Raw genomic sequence first — 22,606 nt, 5'->3', positions numbered from 1 at the left:
CCTCCCTCCCCCCACACTCACTCCTCCCTCCCCCACACTCACCCTCCCTCCCCACACTCACTCCCTTCCCTCCCCCACACTCACTCCCTCCCTCCCCCACACCACTCCCCCCTCCCCCACACTCACTCCCTCCCTCCCCCACACTCACTCACTCCCTCCCCCACACTCACTCCCTCTCTCCCCCACACTCACTCCCTCTCTCCCCCACACTCACTCCCTCTCTCCCCCACACTCACTCCCTCTCTCCCCCCACACTCACTCCCTCTCTCCCCACACTCACTCCCTCTCTCCCCCACACTCACTCCCCTCTCCCCACACTCACTCCCTCTCTCCCCCACACGCACTCCCTCTCTCCCCCCCCCACACTCACTCCCTCCCTCCCTCACCACTCCCTCCCCTCACACTCCTCACACTCCCTCCCTCACACACACTCCCCTCCCTCACACTCACTCACTCCCTCACTCACCTCCCTCACTCACACTCCCTCACACTCACTCCCTCACTCACACTCCCTCACTCACACTCCCTCACTCACACTCCCTCACTCACACTCCCTCACTCACACTCCCTCACTCACACTCCCTCACTCACACTCCCTCACTCACACTCCCTCACTCACACTCCCTCACTCACACTCCCTCACTCACACTCCCTCACTCACACTCCCTCACTCACACTCCCTCACTCACACTCCCTCACTCACACTCCCTCACTCACACTCCCTCACTCACACTCCCTCACTCACACTCCCTCACTCACACTCACTCACTCACACTCCCACTACACTCCCTCACTCACCACACTCCCTCACTCACACTCCCTCACTCACACTCCCTCACTCACACTCCCTCACTCACACTCCCTCACTCACACTCCCTCACTCACACTCCCTCACTCACACTCCCTCACTCACAACTCCCTCACTCACACTCCCTCACTCACACTCCCTCACTCACACTCCCTCACTCACACTCCCTCACTCACACTCCCTCACTCACACTCCCTCACTCACACTCCCTCACTCACACTCCCTCACTCACACTCCCTCACTCACACTCCCTCACTCACACTCCCTCACTCACACTCCCTCACTCACACTCCCTCACTCACACTCCCTCACTCACACTCCCTCACTCACACTCCCTCACTCACACTCCCTCACTCACACTCCCTCACTCACACTCCCTCACTCACACTCCCTCACTCACACTCCCTCACTCACACTCCCTCACTCACACTCCCTCACTCACACTCCCTCACTCACACTCCCTCACTCACACTCCCTCACTCACACTCCCTCACTCACACTCCCTCACTCACACTCCCTCACTCACACTCCCTCCCACTCAACACCTCCCTCACTCACACTCCCTCACTCACACTCCCTCACTCACACTCCCTCACTCACACTCCTCACTCACACTCCCTCACTCACACTCCTCACTCACACTCCCTCACTCACACTCCCTCACTCACACTCCCTCACTCACACTCCCTCACTCACACTCCCTCACTCACACTCCCTCACTCACACTCCCTCACTCACACTCCCTCACTCACACTCCCTCACTCACACTCCTCACTCACACTCCCTCACTCACACTCACTCACTCACACTCACTCACTCACACTCACTCACTCACACTCACTCACTCACACTCACTCACTCACACTCCCTCACACTCACTCACTCACTCACACTCACTCACTCACTCACACTCACTCACTCACACTCACTCACTCACACTCACTCACTCACACTCACTCACTCACTCACTCACTCACTCACACTCACTCACTCTCTCACTCCATTCCTCACACTCTCTCACTCACTCCATCCCACTCATTCACTCACTCACACTCACTCACTCACACTCACTCACTCTCTCACTCCATTCCTCACACTCTCTCACTCACTCCATCCCACTCATTCACTCACTCACACTCACTCACTCACACTCACTCACTCTCTCACTCCATTCCTCACACTCTCTCACTCACTCCATCCCACTCATTCACTCACTCACACTCACTCTCTCACTCACACTCACTCATTCACTCTCTCACTCACTGTCACTCCTTTCCTTAAGTCACTCCATTCATTTATTCATTCTTTCATTCACTCACTCCATTTCTTCACTCCTTCCCTCACTCACTCACTCCTTCCCTCACTCACTCACTCCTTCCCTCGCGCCCTCACTCCTTCCCTCGCGCCCTCACTCCTTCCCTCATTAATTCTTTCGCTTCTTCCTTCCTTCCTGTTACTTCCTTTCTGTGTTCATTCATTTCTTCCTCGATTCGTTCCTCTGTCTTGGGATGTGGGCATCACAGGCCAGGTCAGAGTTTATTGTCCGTCCCCAGATGCCCCTATTGGGTCTCGCGAGGTGTTAAGCATCAACACATTACGATTAGTGAGAAATGGAGCGTCTGCTACAGGGACTAGTTGAGGTGAATAGCATAGATGTATTCAAGGGGGAAGCTAGATAAACACGTGAGGGAGCAAGCATTAGAGGGTTATGTTGATGGGGGAGATGAAGAGGGTGGGAGGAGGCTCGAGTGGAGCATAAACCCCAGCACGGAGTGGTGGGGCCCAATGGCCTGTTTCTGTGCTGTACACTCTGTGTAATTCTGTGTGTGTGACTGGAGTCACATATAGGCCAGACCGAGTAAGGTTGGCAGCTTTCCTGCCCAGGATACTCGTGAACCAGTCGGGGTGTTTACCACAATCTAGGAAAGACATCGGAAAGATCCCTGCCGGTTGGCGGGTACGCCTGTATCGAGCTCTGCGCTGGTCTCATGTTCTTGGTCACCCTCCTCATGTCGCCTTCCTTCCTGCAGTTTGCCTACATGTGTGCAGAAAACTGGACCCCGGTTCTGGTCCTCGTGAACCCCCGCAGTGGAAACATGACGCAGGATTTGATGGGAGAATTCCGAAGCCTCCTCAATCCCATTCAGGTAACATTCTGGAGAAACATAGAAACATAGAAAATAGGTGCAGGAGTAGGCCATTCGGCCCTTCTAGCCTGCACCGCCATTCAATGAGTTCATGGCTGAACATTCAACTTCAGTACCCCATTCCTGCTTTCTCGCAATACCCCTTGATCCCCCTAGTAGTAAGGACTACATCTAACTCCTTTTTGACTATATTTAGTGAATTGGCCTCAACAACTTTCTGTGGTAGAGAATTCCACAGGTTCACCACTCTGGGTGAAGAAGTTTCTCCTCATCTCGGTCCTAAATGGCTTACCTCTTATCCTTAGGCTGTGACCCCTGGTTCTGGACTTCCCCAACATTGGGAACATTCTTCCTGCATCTAACCTGTCTAAACCCATCAGAATTTTAAACGTTTCTATGAGGTCCCCTCTCATTCTTCTGAACTCCAGTGAATACAAGCCCAGTTGATCCAGTCTTTCTTGATAGGTCAGTCCCGCCATCCCGGGAATCAGTCTGGTGAACCTTCGCTGCACTCCCTCAATAACAAGAATGTCCTTCCTCAAGTTAGGAGACCAAAACTGTACACAATACTCCAGGTGTGGCCTCACCAAGGCCCTGTACAACTCTGTAGCAACACCTCCCTGCCCCTGTATTCAAATCCCCTCGCTATGAAGGCCAACATGCCATTTGCTTTCTTAACTGCCTGCTGTACCTGCATGCCAACCTTCAATGACTGATGTACCATGACACCCAGGTCTTGTTGCACCTCCCCTTTTCCTAATCTGTCACCATTCAGATAATAGTCTGTCTCTGATTTTACCACCAAAGTGGATAACCTCACATTTATCCACATTATACTTCATCTGCCATGCATTTGCCCACTCACCTAACCTATCCAAGTCACTCTACAGCCTCATAGCATCCTCCTCGCAGCTCACACTGCCACCCAACTTAGTGTCATCCGCAAATTTGGAGAGACTACATTTAATCCCCTCGTCTAAATCATTAATGTACAGTGTAAACAGCTGGGGCCCCAGCACAGAACCTTGCGGTACCCCACTAGTCACTGCCTGCCATTCTGAAAAGTACCCATTTACTCCTACTCTTTGCTTCCTGTCTGACAACCAGTTCTCAATCCACGTCAGCACACTACCCCCAATCCCATGTGCTTTAACTTTGCACATTAATCTCTTGTGTGGGGCCTTGTCGAAAGCCTTCTGAAAGTCCAAATACACCACATCAACTGGTTCTCCCTTGTCCACTCTACTGGAAACATCCTCAAAAAATTCCAGAAGATTTGTCAAGCATGATTTCCCTTTCACAAATCCATGCTGACTTGGACCTATCATGTCACCTCTTTCCAAATGCGCTGCTATGATTCCATCATTTTACCCACTACCGATGTCAGGCTGACCGGTCTATAATTCCCTGTTTTCTCTCCCTCCTTTTTTAAAAAGTGGGGTTACATTGGCTACCCTCCACTCCATAGGAACTGATCCAGAGTCAATGGAATGTTGGAAAATGACTGTCAATGCATCCGCTATTTCCAAGGCCACCTCCTTAAGTACTCTGGGATGCAGTCCATCAGGCCCTGGGGATTTATCGGCCTTCAATCCCATCAATTTCCCCAACACAATTTCCCGACTAATAAGGATTTCCCTCAGTTCCTCCTCCTTACTAGACCCTCTGGGATTCCTGACCACAAGTGAATGACAGGAAGGTCTGTGTTTATAGAGCACCTCATCCAGGCTCCACATTTCACACAATATCAGCGACATGTCAATTCTAACATTGAATGAACAACCAGTGTTATGGGGATGGGGGAGGGCAGAACATGGGGAGAACTCCCATATTCGTGTTTGAATAGTGCCATGGGATCTTTTACATCCATCTCAGTGGGCAGACCGGGCCTCGGTTTAAAGTCTCACCCAAAAAAATGGCATCTCTAATAGTGCAGCGCTCCCTCAGTACTGCCCTCCGACAGTGCAGCACTCCCTCAGTACTGCCCTCCGACAGTGCGGCGCTCCCTCAGTACTGCCTCTCCGACAGTGCGGCACTCCCTCAGTACTGCCCCTCCGACAGTGCGGCGCTCCCTCAGTACTGCCCCTCTGACAGTGCGGCGCTCCCTCAGTACTGCCTCTCCGACAGTGCGGCACTCCCTCAGTACTGCCCCTCCGACAGTGCGGCGCTCCCTCAGTACTGCCTCTCCGACAGTGCGGCACTCCCTCAGTACTGCCCCTCTGACAGTGCGGCGCTCCCTCAGTACTGCCCCTCTGACAGTGCGGCGCTCCCTCAGTACTGCCCCTCCGACAGTGCGGCACTCCCTCAGTACTGCCCCTCCGACAGTGCAGCACTCCCTCAGTACTGCCCCTCCGACAGTGCGGCACTCCCTCAGTACTGCCCCTCCGACAGTGCGGCACTCCCTTAGTACTGCCCCTACGACAGTGCGGCACTCCCTCAGTACTGCCCCTCTGACAGTGCGGCGCTCCCGCAGTACTGCCCCTCTGACAGTGCGGCGCTCCCTCAGTACTGCCCCTCCGACAGTGCGGCACTCCCTCAGTACTGCCCCTCTGACAGTGCGGGGCTCCCTCAGTACTGCCCCTCTGACAGTGCGGCGCTCCCTCAGTACTGCCCCTCCGACAGTGCAGCACTCCCTCAGTACTGTCCCTCTGACAGTGCGGGGCTCCCTCAGTAGTGCCCCTCCGACAGTGCGGCGCTCCCTCAGTACTGCCCCTCTGACAGTGCGGCGCTCCCTCAGTACTGCCTCTCCGACAGTGCGGCACTCCCTCAGTACTGCCCCTCTGACAGTGCGGCGCTCCCTCAGTACTGCCTCTCCGACAGTGCGGCACTCCCTCAGTAGTGCCCCTCCGACAGTGCGGCGCTCCCTCAGTACTGCCCCTCTGACAGTGCGGCGCTCCCTCAGTACTGCCTCTCCGACAGTGCGGCACTCCTTCAGTACTGCCCGCTGACAGTGCAGCACTCCCTCAGTACTGCCCCTCTGACAGTGCGGCACTCCCTCAGTACTGCCCCTCTGACAGTGCGGCACTCCCTCAGTACTGCCCCTCCGACAGTGCAGCACTCCCTCAGTACTGCCCCTCTGACAGTGCGGCACTCCCTCAGTACTGCCCCTCTGACAGTGCGGCGCTCCCTCAGTACTGCCCCTCCGACAGTGCGGCACTCCCTCAGTACTGCCCCTCTGACAGTGCGGGGCTCCCTCAGTACTGCCCCTCTGACAGTGCGGCGCTCCCTCAGTACTGCCTCTCCGACAGTGCAGCGCTCCCTCACTACTGCCCCTCCGACAGTGCGGCACTCCCTCAGTACTGCCCCTCTGACAGTGCGGGGCTCCCTCAGTACTGCCTCTCCGACAGTGCGGCGCTCCCTCAGTACTGCCCCTCCGACAGTGCAGCGCTCCCTCACTACTGCCCCTCCGACAGTGCGGCACTCCCTCAGTACTGCCCCTCTGACAGTGCGGGGCTCCCTCAGTACTGCCTCTCCGACAGTGCAGCGCTCCCTCACTACTGCCTCTCCGACAGTGCGGCACTCCCTCAGTACTGCCCCTCTGACAGTGCGGCGCTCCCTCAGTACTGCCCCTCTGACAGTGCGGCGCTCCCTCAGTACTGCCCCTCCGACAGTGCGGCACTCCCTCAGTACTGCCCCTCTGACAGTGCGGGGCTCCCTCAGTACTGCCCCTCCGACAGTGCGGCACTCCCTCAGTACTGCCCCTCTGACAGTGCGGGGCTCCCTCAGTACTGCCCCTCTGACAGTGCGGGGCTCCCTCAGTACTGCACTAGAAGTGTCAGTCTGGATTATGGGCTCAAGTCTCTGGAGTGGAACTTGAACCTACGACCTTGAGAGAGTCTTGTCACTGAGCCACGGCTGACACCTGCATAAACACTGACACTAGCTTTAGCATCGGCAATTCTCTCTGTGGCCATGGCCGCCTCTCTACCTCTTTTTCGTCCTTTAAGACGCTCCTTAAAACCTACCTCTTTGACCAAGCTTTTGGTCACTTGCTGTAATTTCTTCTCGTGTGGCTCAAATGTATTTGTTTTGTCTTAAAACATTCCTGTGAAGCACCTTGGGACGTTTTACTACGTTAAAGATGCTCTATAACTACGTTGCAGTATTTATGTGAGAGCTGCAGCGGGGTGTTTGTGTGTGGTGTGTGGTGTTTGTGTGTGTGTGGTGTTTGTGTGTGTGTGGTGTTTGTGTGTGGTGTGTGTGTGTGTGTGTGTGTGGTGTTTGTGTGTGTGTGGTGTTTGTGTTTGTGTGTTTGTGTGTGTGGTGTTTAGAAACATAGAAACATAGAAACATAGAAAATAGGTGCAGGAGCAGGCCATTCAGCCCTTCTAGCCTGCACCGCCATTCAATGAGTTCATGGCTGAACATGAAACTTCAGTACCCCCTTCCTGCTTTCTCGCCATAACCCTTGATCCCCCGAGTAGTAAGGACTTCATCTAACTCCCTTTTGAATATATTTAGTGAATTGGCCTCAACTACTTTCTGTGGTAGAGAATTCCACAGGTTCACCACTCTCTGGGTGAAGAAGTTTCTCCTCATCTCGGTCCTAAATGGCTTACCCCTTATCCTCAGACTGTGACCCCTGGTTCTGGACTTCCCCAACATTGGGAACATTCTTTCTGCATCTAACCTGTCTAAACCCGTCAGAATTTTAAACGTTTCTATGAGGTCCCCTCTCATTCTTCTGAACTCCAGTGAATACAAGCCCAATTGATCCAATCTTTCTTGATAGGTCAGTCCCGCCATCCCGGGAATCAGTCTGGTGAACCTTCGCTGCACTCCCTCAATAGCAAGAATGTCCTTCCTCAAGTTAGGAGACCAAAACTGTACACAATACTCCAGGTGTGGCCTCACCAAGGCCCTGTACAACTGTAGCAACACCTCCCTGCCCCTGTATTCAAATCCCCTCGCTATGAAGGCCAACATGCCATTTGCTTTCTTAACCGCCTGCTGTACCTGCATGCCAACCTTCAATGACTGATGTACCATGACACCCAGGTCTCGTTGCACCTTCCCTTTTCCTAATCTGTCACCATTCAGATAATAGTCTGTCTCTCTGTTTTTACCACCAAAGTGGATAACCTCACATTTATCCACATTATACTTCATCTGCCATGCATTTGCCCACTCACCTAACCTATCCAAGTCACTCTGCAGCCTAATAGCATCCTCCTCGCAGCTCACACTGCCACCCAACTTAGTATCATCCGCAAATTTGGAGATACTGCATTTAATCCCCTCGTCTAAATCATTAATGTACAATGTAAACAGCTGGGGCCCCAGCACAGAACCTTGCGGCACTCCACTAGTCACTGCCTGCCATTCTGAAAAGTACCCGTTTACTCCTACTCTTTGCTTCCTGTCTGACAACCAGTTCTCAATCCACGTCAGCACACTACCCCCAATCCCATGTGCTTTAACTTTGCACATTAATCTCTTGTGTGGGACCTTGTCGAAAGCCTTCTGAAAGTCCAAATATACCACATCAACTGGTTCTCCTTTGTCCACTTTACTGGAAACATCCTCAAAAAATTCCAGAAGATTTGTCAAGCATGATTTCCCTTTCACAAATCCATGCTGACTTGGACCTATCATGTCACCATTTTCCAGATGCACTGCTATGACATCCTTAATAATTGATTCCATCATTTTACCCACTACTGAGGTCAGGCTGACCGGTCTATAATTCCCTGTTTTCTCTCTCCCTCCTTTTTTAAAAAGTGGGGTTACATTGGCTACCCTCCACTCCATAGGAACTGATCCAGAGTCAATGGAATGTTGGAAAATGACTGTCAATGCATCCGCTATTTCCAAGGCCACCTCCTTAAGTACTCTAGGATGCAGGCCATCAGGCCCTGGGGATTTATCTGCCTTCAATCCCATCAATTTCCCCAACACAATTTCCCGACTAATAAAGATTTCCCTCAGTTCCTCTTCCTTACTAGACCCTCTGACCCCTTTTATATCCGGAAGGTTGTTTGTATCCTCCTTAGTGAATACCGAACCAAAGTACTTGTTCAATTGATCCGCCATTTCTTTGTTCCCCGTTATGACTTCCCCTGATTCTGACTGCAGGGGACCTACGTTTGTCTTCACCAACCTTTTTCTCTTTACATACCTATAGAAACTTTTGCAATCCGCCTTAATGTTCCCTGCAAGCTTCTTCTCGTACTCCATTTTCCCTGTCCTAATCAAACCCTTTGTCCTCCTCTGCTGAGTTCTAAATTTCTCCCAGTCCCCAGGTTCGCTGCTATTTCTGGCCAATTTGTATGCCACTTCCTTGGCTTTAATACTATCCCTGATTTCCCTAGATAGCCACGGTTGAGCCACCTTCCCCTTTTTATTTTTACGCCAGACAGGAATGTACAATTGTTGTACTTCATCCATGCGGTCTCTAAATGTCTGCCATTGCCCATCCACAGTCAACCCCCTAAGTATCATTCGCCAATCTATCCTAGCCAATTCTCGCCTCATACCTTCAAAGTTACCCTTCTTTAAGTTCTGGACCATGGTCTCCGAAATTACTGTTTCATTCTCCATCCTAATGCAGAATTCCACCATATTATGGTCACTCTTCCCCAAGGGGCCTCGCACAATGAGATTGCTAATTAATCCTCTCTCATTACACAACACCCAGTCTAAGATGGCCTCCCCCCTAGTTGGTTCCTCAACATATTGGTCTAGAAAACCATCCCTTATGCACTCCAGGAAATCCTCCTCCACCGTATTGCTTCCAGTTTGGCTAGCCCAATCTATGTGCATATTAAAGTCACCCATTATAACTGCTACACCTTTATTGCATGCACCCCTAATTTCCTGTTTGATGCCCTCCCCAACATCCCTATTACTGTTTGGAGGTCTGTACACAACTCCTACTAACGTTTTTTGCCCTTTGGTGTTCTGCAGCTCTACCCATATAGATTCCACATCATCCAAGCTAATGTCTTTCCTAACTATTGCATTAATCTCCTCTTTAACCAGCAATGCTACCCCACCTCCTTTTCCTTTTATTCTATCCTTCCTGAATGTTGAATACCCCTGAATGTTGAGTTCCCAGCCCTGATCATCCTGGAGCCACGTCTCCGTAATCCCAATCACATCATATTTGTTAACATCTATTTGCACAATTAATTCATCCACCTTATTGCGGATACTCCTTGCATTAAGACACAAAGCCTTCAGGCTTGTTTTATTAACACCCTTTGTCCTTTTAGAATTTTGCTGTACAGTGGCCCTTTTTGTTCTTTGCCTTGGGTTTCTCTGCCCTACACTTTTCCTCATCTCCTTTCTGTCTTTTGCTTTTGGCTCCTTTTTGTTTCCCTCTGTCTCCCTGCATTGGTTCCCATCCCCCTGCCATATTAGTTTAAATCCTCCCCAACAGCACTAGCAAACACTCCCCCGAGGACATTGGTTCCAGTCCTGCCCAGGTGCAGACCGTCCGGTTTGTACTGGTCCCACCTCCCCCAGAACCGGTCCCAATGCCCCAGGAATTTGAATCCCTCCCTGCTGCACCACTGCTCAAGCCACGTATTCATCTGCGCTATCCTGCGATTCCTACTCTGACTATCACGTGGCACTGGTAGCAATCCCGAGATTACTACTTTTGAGGTCCTACTTTTTAATTTAGCTCCTAGCTCCTTAAATTCGTTTCGTAGGACCTCATCCCTTTTTTTGCCTATGTCGTTGGTACCAATGTGCACCACGACAACTGGCTGTTCTCCCTCCCATTTCAGAATGTCCTGCACCCGCTCCGAGACATCCTTGACCCTTGCACCAGGGAGGCAACATACCATCCTGGAGTCTCGGTTGCGGCCGCAGAAACGCCTATCTATTCCCCTCACAATTGAATCCCCTATCACTATCGCTCTCCCACTCTTTTTCTTGCCCTCCTGTGCAGCAGAGCCAGCCACGGTGCCATGAACTTGGCTGCTGCTGCCCTCCCCTGATGAGTCATTCCCCTCAACAGTACCCAAAGCGGTGTATCTGTTTTGCAGGGGGATGACCGCAGGGGACCCCTGCACTACCTTCCTTGCTCTACTCTTCCTGCTGGTCTTCCATTCCCTATCTGGCTGTGGACCCTTTCCCTGCGGTAAGACCAACTCACTACACGTGATACTCACGTCATTCTCAGCATCGTGGATGCTCCAGAGTGAATCCACCCTCAGCTCCAATTCCGTAACGCGGACCGTCAGGAGCTGGAGGCGGATACACTTCCCGCACACATAGTCGTCAGGGACACCGGAAGCGTCCCTGAGTTCCCACATGGTACAGGAGGAGCATAACACCCGACCGAGCTCTCCTGCCATGACTTAACCCTTAGATACACTTAAACTGGTAATAACAATGTTAAAAGTTACTGACCAATATGTGTGTGTTTGTGTGTGTGTGGTGTTTGTGTGTGGTGTTTGTGTGGTGTGTGTGTGTGTGGTGTTTGTGTGTTTGTGTGTGTGTTTGTGTGTGTGTGGTGTTTGTGTGTTTGTGTGTGTGTGGTGTTTGTGTGTTTGTGTGTGTGTGTGTGGTGTTTGTGTGTGGTGTTTGTGTGTGTGGTGTTTGTGTGTTTGTGTGTGTGTGGTGTTTGTGTGTTTGTGTGTGTGGTGTTTGTGTGTGTGTGGTGTTTGTGTGTTTGTGGGTGTGTGTGGTGTTTGTGTGTTTGTGTGTGTGTGGTGTTTGTGTGTTTGTGTGTGTGTGGTGTTTGTGTGTGTGTGTGGTGTTTGTGTGTGTGTGGGTGTGTGTGGTGTTTGTGTGTTTGTGTGTGTGTGGTGTTTGTGTGTGTGTGGTGTTTGTGTGTGGTGTTTGTGTGTTTGTGTGTGGTGTTTGTGTGTGTGTGGTGTTTGTGTGTTTGTGTGTGTGTGGTGTTTGTGTTTGTGTGTTTGTGTGTGGTGTGTTTGTGTGTGTGTGTGTGTGTGGTGTGTTTGTGTGTGTGTGTGTGTGTGTGTGTGTGTTTGTGTGTGTGGTTGTGTGTGTGTGTGTGTGGTGTGTTTGTGTTTGTGTGTGTGTGGTGTGTTTGTGTGGTGTGTTTGTGTGTGTGTGGTGTTTGTGTGTTTGTGTGTGTGTGGTGTTTGTGTGTTTGTGTGTGTGTGTGTGTGTGGTGTTTGTGTGTGTGTGTGTGTGGTGTGTGTGTGGTGTTTGTGTGTGTGTGGTTTGTGTGTGTGTGAGACACGTTTGTGTGTGTGTGTGTGTGTGTGTGTGTGAGACACGTTTGTGTGTGGTTTGTGTGTGTGTGCGTGGTTGTGTGTGTGTGTTTGTGTGTTGGTGTGTGTGTGGTTTGTGTGTGTGTGCGCGCGTGGTGTTTGTGTGTGTGTGGTGTGTGTGTGTGTGAGACACGTTTGTGTGTGTGTGTGGTGTGTTTGTGTGTGTTGGTGTGTTTGTGTGTGGTGTGTGTGTGTTTGTGTGTGGTGTGCGTGGTGTGTGTGTGTGGTGTTTGTGTGTGGTGTGTGTGTTTGTGTATGTGGTGTGTGTGTGTGTGTGAGACACGTTTGTGTGTGTTTGTGTGTGTGTGTGTGTTTGTGTGTGTGCGTGGTGTTTGTTTGTGTTTGTGTGTGTTTGTGTGTGTGTGTGAGACACGTGTGTGTGTGTTTGCGTGTGTGTGTGAGACACGTTTGTGTGTGTGTTTGTGGTGTGTGTGTGTGTTTGTGTGTGTGCGTGGTGTTTGTGTGTGTGTGTGTGTGTGTGTGACACGTTTGTGTGTGTGTGTGTGAGACACGTTTGTGTGTGTGTGTTTTTGTGTGTGTGTGAGACACGTTTGTGTGTGTGTTTGTGTGTGGTGTGTGTGTGTGTGTTTGTGTGTGTGTGTTTGTGTGTGTGCGTGGTGTTTGTGTGTGTGTTTGTGTGTGTGTGTGTGTGTGAGACACGTTTGTGTGTGCTGCGGCGTGTGATTAGTGAAACGCCTCTGGCTTCGGTCCTGAACAATGATCATTTCCCTTGGCAGGTTGTGGATCTGGGATCTGCGACTCCACGGAAAGCTCTGCAGCTGTGTACCCTCCTGCCCAACCATGCAGCCAGAGTACTGGTTTGTGGTGGCGATGGCACGGTGCGCTGGGTCTTGGATGCCATTGATGAGATGAAATACAAGGTTAGAAAATTTGAAATTATATAACCGCATTTAAATAAAAGGAGGAGAAATATTATATACCCTGATCAAATTTAAAAGAGGATAAAAGCCCATGTCAGGATGGATTACATCTGCACATTCCAAAAGAATCAAGGGATGAGATAGAGGCACTATTGCACATATTTAATCATTCATTAGATAACGGTGTAGTGCCAGAGGATTGGTGAATAGCTAACGTAATACCTATATTTAAGGAGATAGAACATGTCCAGGAATTTTAGACCAGTCAGCTTGACATCCATGGTCGGAAAAATAATGGAATCCCTACTAAAGGAGAATATAGAGGAACATCTAGAAATCAAAATATAATAATGACAAGTCAGCATGGATTTCAAATGGGAAAGTCTAGCTTGATCAACCTCATTGAATTCTTTGAGGAGGTAACACAGAGAGTAGTCAAGGGCATTGCAGTAGATGTAATATATCTAGATTTCCAAAAGGCCTTCGATAAGCTGCCATATAACGGACTAATGAATAAGGTCAGACCATGCAGAGTCTGGGGACAAGTAGCAGAATGGATCGCTAGCTGGCTGCAAGACAGAGAGTAGGGGTAAAGGGTAGCTTTTCAGCCTGGCAGAAGGGGTCCCACAAGAATCAGTGCTGGGCCCACTGTTGTTGACAATTTATATTAACGATTAATCAAAAACACAATTTCTAAATTTGCGAATGATTCAGAATTGGGGGCGGGATAGTTAATACAGAGGGGGAAGGCAATAAATTACAGGAAGACATTAATCGACTTGCTGAATGTGCACATAATTGGCAAATGAATTTCACTGTCGGTAAGTGTGGGGTATTCGTTTTTAGTAAGGAAAATTAGGTCAACCTTTTACTTGGAAAATAAGAATCTAAATGGGTTAGAGGAGCAAAGGGATCCGGGAGTATAGAATCATAGAAATTTACAGCATGGAAGGAGGCCATTCGGCCCATCGTGTCCACGCTGGCCGACAAAGAGCTACCCAGCCTCATCCCACTTTCCAGCCCTTGGTCTGTAGCCCTGTAGGTTACAGCACCAAGTGCACATCCAAATAGCTTTTAAATGTGGTGAGGGTTTCTGCCTCTACCACCCTTTCAGGCAGCGAGTTCCAGACACCCACCACCCTCTGGGTGAAGAAATTTGCCCTCAAATCCCCTCTAACCCTCCTACCAATTACTTTAAATCTTTGTATTTAAATAGACAGACCACAAATACACCGATCACTAAAAGCAGCGACGCAGGTTAATAAGGCCATAAAAAGCAAACCCAGCTCTGGGGTTCATTTCTGGAGGGATAGAATGGAAAAGTAGGGAAGTTATGTTAAACTTGTGTCTAACCTTGGTTAGACCACACGGAGTACTGTGAACAGTTCTGATCTCTATATTATAACAAGGATATAGAGGCACTGGACAGGGCACAAAAATGATTTACATGAATGATACCAGAACTGCGAGGTTGCGTCTATCGGGAAAGGATGAACAGGCTGGGGCTTTTTTCTCTACAAAAGAAAAAGCTGAGGGGTTACCTAATAAAGGTCTTGAAAATGATGAAAGGTTTTGATAGCGTGGATACAGAGAGAATGTTTCCACTTGTGGGGAAGAGCATAACTAGCTGCCACAGGGAGGGATTGAGGTGAGTAGCATCGATGCATTTAAGGGGAAGCTGGATAAACACATGAGGGATAAAGGAATAGAAAACATGTTGATAGGGTGAGATGAGGAGGTTCGAGTGCTGGCATGGAATAGTTGGGCTGAAAGGCCAGTTTCTGTGCTGTAAGTTCTATATTTTACAGAGTAAAGCTCCCTCTACACTGTCCCATCAAACACTCTCAGGGCAGGTAGAGCACGGGTTAGATACAGAGTAAAGCTCCCTCTACACTGTCCCATCAAACAGTCCCAGGGCAGGTAGAGCACGGGTTAGATACAGAGTAAAGCTCCCTCTACACTGTCCCATCAAACACTCCCAGGGCAGGTACAAAGCCTATTTTGGGTAAAATTATTTCTGGTTTTGCAGCAGACTGTTTCTGAATCTCTGATTTGTGTCCTGTTGTTGGTGATGCCCGATCCCGTCTGTGGTTATCGTTGGCAGTTAATCCTGATGCTCTTCTTGTCCAGGGACAGGACCAGTACATCCCTCACGTTGCTATTCTCCCCCTGGGAACCGGGAATGACTTGTCGAACACTCTCGGCTGGGGAGCAGGATATGCTGGGGACATCTCAGCAGAAATGATCTTACAGGACGTTCTGGATGGACAGACAACAAAGTTAGATCGGTGAGTCCTGGGAAAATATTGTGGTTAGATTGGGTTAGGGAGGGGGAAGAATTTCTGAAGTGTGTTCAGGAGAACTTTCTTGATCGGTGTGTTTCCGGGCCAACGAGGGAGGAGGCATTGCTGGATCTGGGTCTGGGGAGTGAGGTGGGTCAAGTGTCAGTGAACATTTAAGGAATAGCGATCATAGTATCAGAAGGTTTAGATTAGCTATGGAAAAGGACAGGGAGCAATCTAGAATAAAAATGTTTAAATGGGGGAAGGCCAATTTCAGTGGGATGAGAACGGATCTGGCCCGGGTAAACTGGAATCAAAGATTGGCAGGCAGAACTGTCATGGAACAATGGGCTGCCTTTAAAGAGGAAATAGTTTGGGTACAGTCGAGGTACATTCCCACGAGGGGGAAAGTAAGTGGGCAGCGAGAGGAGGGTGGGGCTGATTAGGGACCAAAAAGGAGACCTACACGTGGAGGCAGAGGGTATGGCTGAGGGACTAAACGAGTCTCCACCAAGGAAGAGGATGCTGCCATTAACATAGTAAAGGAGGAGGTAGAGGAGATACTTGATGGAATAAAAAGAGGAGGTACTAGAAAGGCTTAAAGTAGATAAGTCACCAGGACCGGGTGGGATGCATCCGAAGATGCTGAGGGAAGTGAAGGAAGAAATTGCGGAGGTACTGGCCGTAATATTCCAATCCTCCTTAGAAACGGTGTGGTGCCAGAGGACTGGAGAATTGCAAATGTTACACCCTTGTTCAAAAAAGGGGTGAAGATAAAGCCAGCAACTACAGGCCGGTCAGTTTAACCTCGGGAGTGGGGAAGCTTTTAGAAACAATAATCAGAGACAAAATTAACAGTCACTTGGACACGTGTGGATTAATTAAGGAAAGCCAGCACGGATTTGTTAAAGGCAAATCGTGTTTAACCAACTTGATTTGAGTTTTTTGATGAGGGTGATGCGGTTGATGTGGTGTACATGGATTTCCAAAAGGCGTTTGATAAAGTGCCACATAATAGGCTTGCAGCAAAGTTGAAGCCCATGGAATAAAAGGGACAATGGCAGCCTGGATACGGGATTGTCTCAGTGACAGGAAACAGGGAGTAGTGGGGAACGGTTGTTTATCGGACTGGAGGAAGGTATACAGTGGTGTTCCCCGGGGTCGGTACTGGGACCACGGCTTTTCTCGATATATATTACTGACTTGGATGTGGGTGTACAGGGCACAATTTCAACATTTGCAGATGGCACAAAACTTGGAAATATAGTGAACAGTGGGGAGGGTAGTGATAGACTTCAGGAGGACACAGACAGGCTGGTGGGATGGGCGGGCTCGTGGCTGATGGAATTTAACGCAGGAAAATATGAAGTGATAGATTTTGGTAGAAAGAATGAGGAAAGGCAATATAAACTAAAGGGTACAATCCTAAAGGGGTACAGGAACAGAGACCCCGGGGTATATGGGCACAAACCGTTGAAGGTGGCAGGGCAGATTGAGAAAGTGGTTTAAAAAAAAAAAGCTTAAAAAAAAGGGATCCTGGGCTTCATAAATAGAGGTATAGAGTACAAAAGTGTGGAAATGATGCTGAACCTGTATAAAACACGGGTTCAGCCCCAACTGGAGTATTGTGTCCAATTCTGGGCACCCCACTTTAGGAAGGATGTGAAGGTCTTAGAGAGGGAGCAGAAAAGATTTACCAGAATGGTTCCAGGGATGAGGGACTTCAGTTACGTGGATAGACTGGAGAAGCTGGGGTTGTTCTCCTTGGAGCAGAGAAGGTTGAGAGGAGATTTGATCGAGGTGTTCAAAACCATGAGGGGTCTGGACAGAGTAGATCGAGAGAAAGTGTTCCCATTGGCCAAAGGGTCGAGGACCAGAGGACACGGATTTAAGGTGATTGGCAGAAGAACCAAAGGCAACATGAGGAATAACGTTTTACCGCAGCGAGTGGTTAGGATCTGGAATGCACGGCCTGAGCTGGTAGTGGAGGCAGACTCAATCGTGGCTTTCAAAGGGAGTTGGATAAATATCTGACAGAAAAACATTTGCCGGGCTACGGGGAAAGGGCGGGGGAGTGGGACTGGCTGAGTGTCAGCACGGACTCGACAGGCCCAATGGCTCTTTCTGTGATTCTATGAGTGATGGAGAAATATTACAGTTAGATCAGGAAGTAACACAAGCGACGTATATTTATTTCGTGCCTTTTAATAAAAACCATCCCAGGGTGGTTCACAAAGGTGTAACCAGACAACAGGGCACTGAGTGAGAGGATCAGGTCTCTGGGCACAGGTGGGTTATAAGGATGGTCCGATGGAGGGGGTCTGAGGAGGGGTGGCAAAGGGGAGGGGCGATTAAAGAGAGAAATAAAACAAAGATTTTCATTTATATGGCACCTTTCACAACCACGCTGTTGATTGAGGGATAGATATTGGCCCGGGACACTGGGGATAACTCCCGTGCCCTTCTTCGAAATAATGCCATTGGATCTTTTACGTCCACCAGAGAGAGCAGACGGGGCCTCGGTTTAAGGATGCACTTTCGACAGTACGGCCGTCCCTCAGTACTAGATTTATGTGCTCCAGTCTCGGGAGTGGGACTTGAACACACAGCTCCGAGGCGAGAGTGCTACCCACTGGGCCACAGCTGACACACAGGGCAAAGGTTGGGGTTGCACCAGAGGTCAGAGTTGAAGGAATAGTGTGTTTGGGGTGGGTGTTGTAAGGCTGGAGGAGGCTACACAGATGCAGACTCGCAAAGCCATAGAGGGATTTAAACATGACCGGGAGCCAGTGTAGGTCAACGAGCAGAGCGATGGGTGAATGGGACTCAATCCGAGTTATGGGCAGCAAAGCTGAAGTTTAGTGGGTGGGAGATCAGCCAGGAGAGCGTTGGAATAGTCGAGTCTTGTGGTGAGAGGCACGGGCGAGGGTTTCGACAGTTGAAGAGCCACGGCAGGGGCGGAGAGGCACGGGACCCCTGACACTCCACGTGTAGTGGAGCACTGGGTACAAGCCCTGCATTGTCAGTGCTGACTTTCTACAATGGGGTTAGTGTTTGCCACCACAGTGCAGCTGTGTTTACATAACTCGGGCCCTGTACACATGTCTGCTTGGCATTTAACTCTCTGAGCACTGCAACCAGTTCAGCTTCATATCCACTCCTCGCAGAACACCCAGCACAGCTTACACTGACTTGTGTTTTGGGATCTTGTGCGCTGGTCCTCTCTCTCTTTCCCTCTTCACCCCCCCCTTCTCCCCCCTCTTCTCTCTCTCACTATCCCTCTTCAGCCCCCTCTCCGCCCCCGCCCCCCTCTCACAACCCCCCCCCCCCTCAAAGGGAAAGAAAATATTACGGGACAAAGTCTGAATCTGTAATTTTCCCACAGGTGGAGAGTGCGAGTGATGAAAGGATTTTACAGCTTCCACAGACCCAAGGTAACGCTGCTGTCCCACTCTCTCCCTCGCGCCCCGGAGCTCGGCCAGCCCCCGCCCACTCACCAGCCGTTTGCCACTCGCTCACTGAAAGTGGACACTCTCTCTCCCCCCCCCCCCCTCCCCTGAAGGTGCTGACTCTCCCCCCTCCCCTGAAGGTGCTCACTCTCTCCCCCTCCCCTGAAGGTGCTGACTCTCTCCCCCCTCCCCTGAAGGTGCTGACTCTCTCCCCCCTCCCCTGAAGGTGGACACTCTCTTCTCCCCCCTCCCCTGAAGGTGGACACTCTCTTCTCCCCCCTCCCCTGAAGGTGCTCACTCTCTCCCCCTCCCCTGAAGGTGCTGACTCTTCCCCCCTCCCCTGAAGGTGCTCACTCTCCCCCCTCCCCTGAAGGTGCTGACTCTCCCCCCTCCCCTGAAGGTGCTGACTCTCTCCCCCCTCCCCTGAAGGTGCTGACTCTCTCCCCCCTCCCCTGAAGGTGCTGACTCTCTTCCCCCCCCCCCTCCCCTGAAGGTGCTGACACTCTCCCCCCTCCCCTGAAGGTGCTGACTCTCCCCCCTCCCCTGAAGGTGCTGACTCTCTCCCCCCTCCCCTGAAGGTGCTGACACTCTCCCCCCTCCCCTGAAGGTGCTGACTCTCTCCCCCCTCCCCTGAAGGTGCTGACTCTCCCCCCCTCCCCTGAAGGTGCTGACTCTCTCCCCCCTCCCCTGAAGGTGCTGACACTCTCCCCCCTCCCCTGAAGGTGCTGACTCTCTCCCCCCTCCCCTGAAGGTGCTGACTCTTCCCCCCTCCCCTGAAGGTGCTGACTCTCTCCCCCCTCCCCTGAAGGTGCTGACACTCTCCCCCCTCCCCTGAAGGTGCTGACTCTCTCCCCCCTCCCCTGAAGGTGCTGACTCTCTTCCCCCCTCCCCTGAAGGTGCTGACTCTCTCCCCCCTCCCCTGAAGGTGCTGACTCTCTCCCCCCTCCCCTGAAGGTGCTGACTCTCTCCCCCCTCCCCTGAAGGTGCTGACTCTCTCCCCCCTCCCCTGAAGGTGCTGACTCTCTCCCCCCTCCCCTGAAGGTGCTGACTCTCCCCCCCCCCCTGAAGGTGCTGACACTCTCCCCCCTCCCCTGAAGGTGCTGACTCTCCCCCCTCCCCTGAAGGTGCTGACTCTTTCCCCCCCCCCCTCCCCTGAAGGTCCTGACTCTCCCCCCTCCCCTGAAGGTGCTGACTCTCTCCCCCCTCCCCTGAAGGTGCTGACTCTCTCCCCCCTCCCCTGAAGGTGCTGACTCTCCCCCCTCCCCTGAAGGTGCTGACTCTCTCCCCCCTCCCCTGAAGGTGCTGACTCTCTCCCCACCTGGGGAGTGTCACTACACTCCTGTACCGGGGGGTGGGGGTGAGGAGCGGGATGCGAGTGCCCCAGGGTGTGCTGCCTGTGAGTGGGGCTCAGCTTCCCTTGGATGTTCTCAGTCTGTTCCTGCTCTTCCCTTCCAGGTTTACTCGATGAACAATTACTTCTCGATTGGGCCTGATGCCCTCATGGCTTTAAACTTTCACGAGCGCAGGCAACAAAGTCCCTTCCTGTTCTCCAACCGGATTTTTAATAAGGTGAGTGAGTATGTAACCCTGTAACCCTGAGCGACCCAGAAGGTGAGGATGCAGCAGGGTCACTGAATGGTGAGGTCATCAGCACTGCTGCCGTGTCCAGTCTCACCCCTGAGGGGGGGGTGGGGGGGATCACAGTATAATCCTCGAGAAGCAGTGTAGAGGGAGTTTTACTCTGTATCTAACCGCGTGCTGTACCTGCCCGAGAACAAATGTCCAGCAATGGTGGGACTGAGTGTCGGAGCAGGTAAAGGTGTGAGCCATGTACCAAGCTTGGCGATGCCGTCACGATCTGTGTATCCAGCGAGCAAGTTGCGTGTTGAAGCACTCTGTGCCCATGCGGTGAGTGTGGGTGGTGGCTGATTGAAATGTTTTCCTGCACTTCGCTTGATTCTGGGATCTCTCATGTTCCTTTCTCTGTTTTGTGAAGGTCATTTATTTCTTCTATGGGACCAGGGACTGTTTAGTTCAGGCCTGTAAGGACCTGGACCAGAAGATCGAGGTGAGTTCCCCACTGCCCGGCTTGGTCCGTACATCGGGCACTGACTGCACTCCGGAACCTTGCTGCGATTTCCGAGATAACCGTGGGGGGGTGGGTTTGGGGAGGGGGCCGGGGTCGGGGGGGGGTCGCCGGGTTCGGCGAGGGGGAGGGGGGGTGAAACGAGGCCCCATCTGCTCTCACGGACACGATTGGAAGAGCAGGGGAGTTCTCCCCAGTGTCCAGGCCAAACATTACCCTCAACATCACTAAATCTGGTCATTATTTCATTGCTGTGTTTGGAATCTTCCTATGCGCCAATTGGCTGCCTGGTTTTCTACACTGACCACCAGTACTTCATTGGCTGTGGATGCGAAAGGCGCTATATAAATGTAAGTCTTTTATTAGAGACGAGGCAGAGCGTCAGTCAGCCCTTTTACTTATTGCACTTCTGACCCCTGCCCAGACCCTCCCCCCTGACCCCAGCCCCTCCCCTCTGACCCCCACCCAGCCCCTCTCCCCGACCCCTGCCCAGTCCCTGACCCCTGCCAAGCCCCTCCCCCCTGACCCCCGCCCGGCCCCTCCCCCTGACCCCCACCCGGCCCTTCCTCCCTGCCCAGCCCCTCCCCCGCCTGACCCCTCACTATTCCCCCGCCCCGCCCGACCCCTCACTATTCCCCTCCCCCGCCCGACCCCTCACTATTCCCCCGCCCCGCCCGACCCCTCACTATTCCCCTCCCCCGCCCGACCCCTCACTATCCCCCGCCCCCTGGCCGGCCCGACCCCTCACTATCCCCCGCCCCCTGGCCGGCCCGACCCCTCTCTATCCCCCCCACCGATGGTTTATTGTCCGGCTAACTCTGCCTCTGCTGTCTCTGCGGATCCTTCATTCTCTGCTCTTCCCCCACAGTTGGAGCTGGATGGCGAGAGGGTTGCACTGCCAAGGCTGGAGGGGATCATTGTTCTGAACATTGCGTACTGGGGAGGTGGCTGCCGGCTTTGGGAAGGGATGGGGAGCAAGCCTTGCCCCCCTGCCAGGTAAACTCGCATTAGTCGGCTCAAATCTCCCCTCGGGCCCCGGGGTCCTGCGGTTTGGGGGTGCGGCAGAGTGAGTCCCGCACCCACCACGTGAGCTGCTGCAGGCCCTGCACTGTGCACCTTCGGGGGGGGGGGGGGGGAGAGTGGAGAGTCAGCACCTTCAGGGGGGGAGGTGGGTGGGGGGAGAGTCAGCACCTTCAGGGGAGGGGTGGGTGGGGGGAGAGTCAGCACCTTCAGGGGAGGGGTGGGTGGGGGGAGAGTCAGCACCTTCAGGGGAGGGGGGGGGGGAAAGAGAGTCAGCACCTTCAGGGGGGGGGGTGGGGGAGAGTGGAGAGTCAGCACCTTCAGGGGAGGGGGGGGGGAAAGAGAGTCAGCACCTTCAGGGGGGGGGGGGGGGGAGAGTGGAGAGTCAGCACCTTGAGGGGAGGGTGGGTGGGGGGAGAGTCAGCACCTTGAGGGAGGGTGGGTGGGGGGAGAGTCAGCACCTTCAGGGGGGGGGGGGGGGGGGCAGAGTCAGCACCTTCAGGGGAGGGGGGGGGGGAAAGAGAGTCAGCACCTTCAGGGGAGGGGTGGGTGGGGGGAGAGTCAGCAGCTTCAGGGGAGGGGTGGGTGGGGGGAGAGTCAGCACCTTCAGGGGAGGGGGGGGGGGGGGGAAAGAGAGTCAGCATCTTCGGGGGGGGCGGAGGGGGGAGAGAGAGTGAGCATCTTCAGGGGGGGAGGTGGGGGGGGCAGGGATGGAATCAGTAATGAGGGAACGGAGTCTGTG

The 22,606-nt window shown here is 52.3% G+C and overlaps 1 protein-coding gene across 1 annotated transcript; it reads left to right on the top strand.

Annotated features, from left to right (window-relative positions):
* Positions 1-2,543: 2,543 nt before the first annotated feature.
* LOC139247279 (diacylglycerol kinase epsilon-like) lies at positions 2,544-21,952 on the top strand. The gene is made up of 7 exons (XM_070871588.1): positions 2,544-2,955; positions 12,884-13,027; positions 15,158-15,315; positions 18,695-18,743; positions 20,214-20,327; positions 20,755-20,826; positions 21,713-21,952. Exons 1-7 carry the CDS (start codon positions 2,797-2,799, stop codon positions 21,842-21,844), a joined length of 828 nt encoding a protein of 275 aa, XP_070727689.1. The 5' UTR covers positions 2,544-2,796; the 3' UTR covers positions 21,845-21,952.
* Positions 21,953-22,606: the final 654 nt, after the last annotated feature.

The sequence above is a fragment of the Pristiophorus japonicus genome, unplaced genomic scaffold, assembly GCF_044704955.1.
Source record: "Pristiophorus japonicus isolate sPriJap1 unplaced genomic scaffold, sPriJap1.hap1 HAP1_SCAFFOLD_2670, whole genome shotgun sequence".
Classification (NCBI taxonomy): domain Eukaryota; kingdom Metazoa; phylum Chordata; class Chondrichthyes; family Pristiophoridae; genus Pristiophorus; species Pristiophorus japonicus.
The sequence above is the reverse complement of the archived record's forward strand: the minus strand, read 5'-3'. Positions and strand labels throughout refer to the sequence as shown.